The sequence below is a fragment of the Pterocles gutturalis genome, unplaced genomic scaffold, assembly GCF_000699245.1.
Source record: "Pterocles gutturalis isolate BGI_N339 unplaced genomic scaffold, ASM69924v1 scaffold37589, whole genome shotgun sequence".
Taxonomy (NCBI): domain Eukaryota; kingdom Metazoa; phylum Chordata; class Aves; order Pterocliformes; family Pteroclidae; genus Pterocles; species Pterocles gutturalis.
The window spans coordinates 11,047-19,252 of NW_010137036.1; the positions used below are offsets into that span (position 1 = coordinate 11,047).

The 8,206-nt window shown below is 44.0% G+C and overlaps 1 protein-coding gene across 1 annotated transcript; it reads left to right on the forward strand.

The window, feature by feature from the left end:
• Positions 1 to 3,131: 3,131 nt before the first annotated feature.
• On the forward strand, positions 3,132 to 6,666 carry LOC104468399 (N(G),N(G)-dimethylarginine dimethylaminohydrolase 1-like; the record flags this gene model as incomplete). The annotated part of the gene is made up of 4 exons (XM_010082513.1): positions 3,132 to 3,255; positions 4,613 to 4,712; positions 5,876 to 5,949; positions 6,547 to 6,666. Coding segments are annotated over 4 exons (418 nt in total), but the record flags the coding sequence as incomplete, so codon positions are not given.
• Between the last annotated feature and the right edge of the window lie 1,540 nt (positions 6,667 to 8,206).

The window sequence follows — 8,206 nt, forward strand, 5'->3', positions numbered from 1 at the left end:
CCGAGGACTTTCTCCATCCACCTTTTTTCAGTTCTTTCCTGGAAAAAAAAAGCAAGAGGTGGTTGTTCACAACATCAAAGCTAGCTCTGTGAATTAGTCTTTCATTCATTATAAAATCTCACCAGTATGTGTTAAGACTCCATGTGTCAGAAAAATTCATGTCAGTTGTTTGGGGAGGATAAAATGTGAAGAGGATAGACGGCGCAGTAAAGTCTATGCCCTTTGCTGCATCCCTATTTTTAACTTCTTACCTGAGGATTACAATAGCTTGTCCCTCCTTAGCTGGAGATTGTATCTTGTTTTCTCTGTGGGGCAGGAGCTCCATTGGAAAGTGGCATGATCCTTCCTGATGTGGGAGGGCTTAAGGAAAGGATGGAGCCAAGTTCTCGATTCCTTTCTGCGATGATGAGATACAGGCTTGCGCTACTTGTGTGGACTTTACCACATACTAACCTGAACTCTGAATGATGCAGTGTGCTGTGTCCAAGATGGTTGTGTGTCAAACACGTGATGTGGACATGCTGTGTTGGAGACTACTGGGGACTGCTGCAGGGTGGCTTTAAAGCTGTTGTCGTGGGGGTAATGCGAGTCTGTGCTATCCTTCACGCAGAAAACTCAGCTATATGCAACAGTAGATGGGCTATTAATTTCTGGTTTTGTTTTTCTGGAATCCTGTATTTACAAGTTCTTTTTTTCTTATTTACAAGTCAGGTTGTCTTTCCAACCTTTTCCATCTCAGTGTGTGCTGCTTTTTTCACTTCTGCTTCTACTGAATGAAGTTCCTGCTGTTGCCTGTAGAAAACAAACAGTAACTTAAGACTTCTATTTTATACAAGCAACGGATATTGAAAGATATTCTTAGCATATGTCACCAGATGTGTGAACAGCACTTTCCAATTAAAACTCTAGGAATTTCTACTGGTTGCTTAAAACCTCTGCAAAACATTGAACCCTAGACTTGAATCCATTAACACCCATCATGGAAAAAAGAACCAGCTATTTATATGGCAGTCATTTTATTCATTTAAATTTGGTTTCATAAGCTAAAATGAGCTCAACTGTTGGGGAAGACCATTTTGACCATCTTATCTAAAAAGCCTGGAACAATCACAAAGCAAATTAAACTAGTTTTCAGTGATTTTTGGATAACTTTTAGTTCTAATAACTTTCCTTAATGTCTGCACTGAGAGCTGCATCAACCCCTGTAAATTAAATTAAAAAAAAAATTCAAGGCCACGTAGCCTGGTGGTTAAGTGGTAGTCAGCAGCTGGTGGTTAAAATATACATATGACTCAAATCACAAATCCGAAGTCAGCATTTACCTTCCACTACTCTCATTAGCTAGGCACTTTAATTGATACTCTACTGCAAGTGTTGCTAATTGGCCGTTCAGGCCAGGGATGCGAAGCGCTGCTGCCTGCCTGCCTCTCCCCAGCAAGCTCTGCAGCACCTTTGCCAACAGCATTGGAGTCACTTCTTAAGACAGTGCAAGCATTTTTCATGGTTGCAATGCTCAGGTAAAAAGTAAGTTTCCCACGTGCCAGAGGGAGCCCAAATGTGCCACTGTGACCGGTGTTTGTTTGCTCTGGTCACAGGCACATCTTCTCGCGGGTAGATCTGCCTTCAGGCTTGCATACCCCCTCTACCTTCCTCATGTAGCCAGGATGCACGCTGCTTTTCTTTTCCCTTCAGAAATATGCCACCTCTGGACCATCAGGTTTATTAAACCATTAACAGACACAAATTTTCTAGCCAGTGTGCCTAGTTTGCTTGCAATGTTTGTTGCACAGTTCCTGGCCCTATTAGGTCTGCAGGCAGCCTGGCGACACATGGAGGCACCTTCATGTCCTCTCTGTAGGCTGCCTAGTTTTAGGTGTTACCCTTCTCACATGGTCTTCTGTGCTCCGGAGAAGCTTTTGGCTCTCCCCACCGAACATGGGTAAGGTGGTCCTCTGCCACAGCAACGTCCACAGCTCTGCTGATGTTCCAGACTGGTGGGGACACGGTATCAGGGAGGAGGACAGGAGCGGCACGGGGAGCGGGTTCTCGGTGGGAGCAGTTGCTGGCTTGGCTTCTTCAGCAAGCCCTGACAGCTCCTGCTGGGAGCACCCCATCAGCCACACATCTCCTGAAAGGGCTTTCTCTTCCTGGTGTTTTGGTTTTGGAAGCTTCTGGAGGTGGTGGATTAACTGGAGATAGGTGACCACACACCAGGCTGGGCGATACTGGTTTTTTCCTGTGGTTTGGACTTCTGCCTTAAGTAACCTCATCTGCTGGGTATATTTATTTATTCCAACTGCCTGTGGCTGGTGTACTTGTGTGTCAAGGTGTCCCAGTCATGAGTTGCTTGTCTGCTTCATCTTGGCACAAAACAGTGAGTCTACGTGCTTTTGGATGGGGAACCTTCTTATATAATGCCACAACTCTATTACTCCTTATTAAGCAATTGTTTTCTTCTTTGAGGTCTTATGGCTCTTAAGCACGTAGCACCTGCACTGTAAAAACCACTGGGCTTTGCAGGCAGAATAAATTCTGCTATCAGCACACGGATGTTACAAAATATTACTGTGTTTGTACACCAGTCAGTTTTCCAATATTAACTCCTCTGTTTCCTATTTATTTTTAAAATACCACATGCATCCAGTCCTCCTTATAAACCTAATTTTGAAGATCACCAGAGATAGAGCAACAAGACTAAGCAGTATGAGACCTTGCTACTAACCCTGGAGGCTCTTCAGTGCCAAGTTTTAGCCTGAAGTAATTTTAGCATCAAGTGAAGGACAGGAGCAAAAAGAAGCATTAATTTTAAAGAGCATGCCGCAGGCTTGCTCCAGTCTGTGTGCTAAAGCCTTAGGTGGGATTTCTTGTGGGGAGGATGAGTCCCTTAGTCTCAGGAAGCTCCTGGCTACAGCTGTGTGTTGCAGTGTGACCCCTCAGTGTTCTCTAGGTGGCACAAAGACCTGCCTTCATCCTGTTCAACTTTAAACTGAGTCATCTGCTTCCACAGTGTGCTTGTCCAAGGTTTTTTCTGTGAAGTGACTGGAGAGCAAGGATGTGCTAGAGAGAAAGAGGCACCTCCAGAGAGTAGATCAGTCTTGGATAAGATGATGCCCCCAATGTACCCTTTATAGACCTACATCACCTGTCCTGGCGGTCCATGGAGACCTGCTCTTGCCTTTTGGGCCTGGGCTTCAGGGTTGGTGGGATGATTCACGAATGCCACATAGCTGCGTCATGGAAAATGAGCAGGAAAAGGTGGGTCACGTCTGCCCCCTCCCTTATTCTGTGAAGCCAGCACTGCTCTTAGGAAGGTACGACAGCCAAACCCTGTGCTGCCATTGCTCTGAGGCTGCTGCAGCAAGGGTGAAGGACTAGTCACCAACACATCTCCATTCTCTGCTGTGACAGGTATAGTTTGTCAGAGCCCACGAGCAGGGCTGCCAGAGTTGTTTCTGTTGGTATATGGTGCTGGAGGATAAGTACTGTCATATGCTTTACTTCCTGTGTTTCTTCTAGAAATGCTTAATTTATCACATTAAGTAGATATGTGACCTGTGGGATGTGCAAAAATGGGAGCTAACAGGCCTTCACTATGTCTTCCATGTTTTTTAATGCTTGCCGGGCACCTCTGGTTAACCGTGGTGAGGAGGTTTTACAAAACATGAAGATGCTGCTGCATGGGATGAGGTTCACGGGTTTCTGTGTATAAGCTCATGTTTATATTGGCATTCTGCAAGCTGTAGTCCTAAGCTTTTGGTGAGCGGTTGGTTGCATTTAGCTGCTGCTTTTGGCTTACGAGGCACCAAGATAATGGTGCCTGAACATAGCAATTGTTAGTCCCTCCTATGGATGGCCAATAACGTGAGCCTCTATAGGAACAGCTTCTGGTCTAGGCATCATCATCAGCCCTCACTAGGAAAGGAAACCTACAGAAGCTGCGTTCCCTGCTCCTGTTATGAGCTGCTTTCAGCAGTACATGGGCTCGGTGCCATAGGCGCAGCTCTCCATGGCAAGAGGCCAGCTGCATGGGATACAGAATCAAAAGCTCTTGTAATTCTGTAGCAAGGTAGCTCACATGTGCAAGGAGAGTGTGCTCAGTAAAGTTGCAAAACTGTAAAGAAAATAACGTTTACTGATTTGGGGATTTCTGCTCCCCCCACCCCCAACTGAAGAGGGGCCTGGGGTAGAGCTGCCACCTCCATGGCTGGTGGAGCCACGTCTTTCATTTGAGCAGAGTGGGAGGAGAGAACGTCACTCCTGCTGGCCTGTTTTCCTGCTCAGATTCAAGGGGCAGGATTTGCAAGAGAGGGTATTTCTGTGCAGAGGGACCAGACTTAACATGCATTTTGGACCCGTCATCTCTCTCCTCTGGATGCTTTATGGTACCTGTGCACAGGCAACAGCCCGGTCACTGCCCTTTGTCTCCTCTAGACCACAAAGGCCTTTGGAGGGAGTTGGGGAACTGCCATGGGCAGGGACACAAAGGACCCTGCCATGCATCTTACTGAAGGCATGTTAAAGGACTTTAATTCTTACTAATTATATGTATTTCTGGTAGTTTCTTACGTTTCTCAGTGACACAATATATTCTAAACTACCATCTCTTAAACAGGTTGAAGCTATGAAGAGAGTACTAGAAAGTCTCAACCTCAACATAGTAGAGATGGTAGATGAAAACGCAACCTTGGATGGTGGAGATGTCTTATTTACAGGTATAGTGGTAGTGAATTTGTTGTTTGTATTCTGACTGCCTTGAAGACTGGATGTTATCTGTCATCTGCATAATAAAATGTCATTTGTGCAGTTTGTTAAATCAGTTGTTTACTACATGTCACAAAGGTAGCTGAGAGATGAATTTGCAATGCAGCCCTCGATGTCCTGCCTAATGCCTGAATAAATGAAGCAGCAGTACACACAGTACAAAGAGCAGCACTGTGCATACAAATTTTATTTTAGCCTATAAAGTTCCTATAAGAAAAAATGCTTTCAGTAGTCAACTGCCTACAGTTGTTTCATATTTCTTATTACAAGCAGCTACATTCACCAGACTCATTTTCAGGACTTGTAAAAGCTTGATGCAGACAATTGTCACTAGTTCAATGAATCAAATGCAAAAAATGTATTTGTAGTTAATGGAGAAAGTAGTGGAGTTGCTTGCCAGACGTTGTGTGCTAGACAACTTATATGCATGGTTGACTTCAAAGATGAAGATACTGACTGTGGGTTTTATGTCATTAAACCCATTAGGCATTTTCTCACATCGGCTGTGCACACGCTTGCTCCCCGCCTGTGCTGAATGAGCCTGTTTATTTTGATCGGCATCACAGTAGACTGGCTGCTTGCCTTGGTTCACCAAGGGGAAAGAAGGATCTCAAAAGAGGCAGACTGGGAAGGGAGACCTTCCTAAGGCCATGCAGATCCAGCACTGATTTCCTCTGGAGCTGGAGGATGCCAGTGGCTGCAGAGCTGCCTTCAAGACCAGAGGAAATCTCAGAGGGAGAGGGAAATGGTCAATCAGTGCTGTACTAATCCAGCCCAGCTGTTCTCTTGCCTGACTCAATGACCATTGCAGAGCTTTAGAGGAAGCTATTAATGCTTCTGGTGAAATGTGTCTTCTGGAAAAAGATAATTGCTTTAAATTGTCAGCTCGCAGTTCAGGTTGCGTTCTTCTATGCTGATTTTTCAGTTTTACTATTCATCTTGAGAAAAGAAAGCTAGAAAATTATGTCCATGAAAGATTGCTTCAGAATGTTTCTAAAGCTGGCCTGTTTTTAAAATGTGCATGTTCTGATGAAGGAGCTGATGTGATGATTTTTTTGGATGGCTTAAAAAAAAAAATGCTGTAATTGTTTTGCCGTTCATTTTTTCATTCCAGGCAGAGAATTTTTTGTGGGTCTTTCCAGGCGGACAAATCAACGTGGTGCAGAAATTCTGGCTGATACATTTAAGGTTTGTAGATTCATTCGTGCCACAGGAAATATAAGATATCTTCCACTGAACCAATTTAAAAATTATACTGATCAAGATGTTTGTCATACTCAAGTGCTTTGTTTAAGACTTTAAAAAAAAAAGTACAAGTTACGGAGAAGGTCTGAGCATCCTGTAAAGTGACAGATGCTGAAGTTGGATCTAAGATGTGAGATGCCTGCGTAAAAGTAATTTGGATAGTGGAAGGCTGTTATTATTTGAGAGCATTTCAGCGCTCATGTTCTTAATGTTCTCATGTATCAGCAACATGTTCTTATTGCTGGTCCCTGGAGAGGTTTTATGTACATACTGTTTAATTACACATTTTAATGTATTTCCTTACAGTTGCAACAATAGTAATGTTAGAAACATATTCTGGTTTTTTCTCCAGTGTACCAGACAAGACAAGCTGGTCCAGAGGAGTATGTCATACTTAAACAGTTGACACTATGCCCTGGAATATGTTGCTATTGTTAAATTTGCAGAGAGATTAAAATTAATTGTGGAGTGTCTCAATATAATTAAGGGACTAGGACAATTTAAAAATATTTACAGCAACCATTCATTGCTCCCATACAGGATTATGCTGTCTCCACAGTTCCTGTTCATGATTCTTTGCATCTGAAGAGCTTTTGCAGCATGGCTGGACCAAACTTGATTGCTATTGGATCAAGTGAAGCTGCACAGAAAGCCCTCAAGGTAAAGCACATAAGAAAATTTTCTAAACTACAAACTTGTTTTTTTTGTTTTTAATCTCTGCTCAAGGATGCTGGAATTTTAAAATAGATAAACATCAACAAAAGAGGAAATCAGTACATCTCAGGGCCTCTTGTATGTGCAAACCATAAACAGTGTTTATATCAGGCAAGAGAACAGTAATATTAATTTAGTTGTAGCTATCTTCAGGAAATAAATGGATTATGCAGGTTATTACAGCTTTGTTGACCAAAAAGGTGGTATTTGTGATAGGAGGGAGGAAGGAGATATCGTCAGAGCAGCAGGAGATGTTTACTTCAGGTGTTCCCATGAGGAAACGTGGCTTTAAAATTGCCAGAGGGGAAGTAAAAAGATTGGCGTGAAGAAGGAGGGAGAGGCATCTGATCCTTGTTGTGAAGATGACTTGTGCATGCATTTTGCAATGCAGACTTTCTGGGTGAAATCAGTAAGTAACTCCAGCCACAGGGACCAGAGTCCAAGACTCCCCATCCCTCCTTCCTCAATCACCCTGCTGCAAAGTCAGGTTCCTTCCTGGTCACGCTTTTTCCTCTCTGGTCCCTTGAGGGTCTCATAACAGCACGGCTTAAACAGAAAGGAGGGAGAGTAGTCTCACCCCTTGCTGCAAAGTCAGGTTCCTTCCTGGTCATGCTTTTTCCTCTCTGGTCCCGTGAGGGTCTCATAACAGCACGGCTTCAACAGAAAGGAGGGAGAGTAGTCTCACCCCAGCCTTGCCGATAATTTGAGTCTCTGAACATTTTCCTTTGAAGTGGGAGGTGTGGGTTTGAGCCCTTGGGCTAAGAGGCCTCATGAATCTGGGTCTCTCTTCGCTGGCAGACTTGCAAACCGGTGATCTGTTGTGTAGCAGGTCAATGCTCTACTACCACCACCACCCTCAATGGGTAATGTGTATTGATGCTGTGGTTTGCACTGGGTTTTGTGGCTTTCCTGCCTGCTGGGTGTGTTGAGAGCAAGTCTACCAAATTAAGCTTTTTCAGAGGTGTGGGCACAGAGGCACCTGAGGCCGTGAATCTCGTAGGCACATAGGCAAAGAGACAGCTCACCTGAGAGATCAGCATCTCTGCTTCTGCACAGTAGCACAGCTGCAGGTACTGATGCTTTGCAGCAGAAACTTTGGCTGGGACACCAAAACAGCAAGTGCAATGGAGACTTTACCTGGAATGAAGCTTGAGGGAGTTTGTTCCTATTTATAAATTAGGGCCTACCATCCTGCACACTTTGGTCTGAGAAGCAGGTGAGCCAGAGCATGTGTGAGAGCGTTACAGCTAAGTGTCTTTTAGACATTTTTATCAGGACTTGCCTTCAAAGGTTAAACCAGAATGTACTTTTCAGTGATGGCAGCAAGTCCCAAATTTTCAGCTTATGATTAAACTGATTCTTTTGACAATGGTCCAGAAGGTTTCTCCAGTGCATTGATGATAACTTCCTGATGCAAATGGTGGACGAGTCGACTAGGAGAGGAGCGCTACTAGATGTTATTCTCATGAATAAGGAGGGTCTGGTT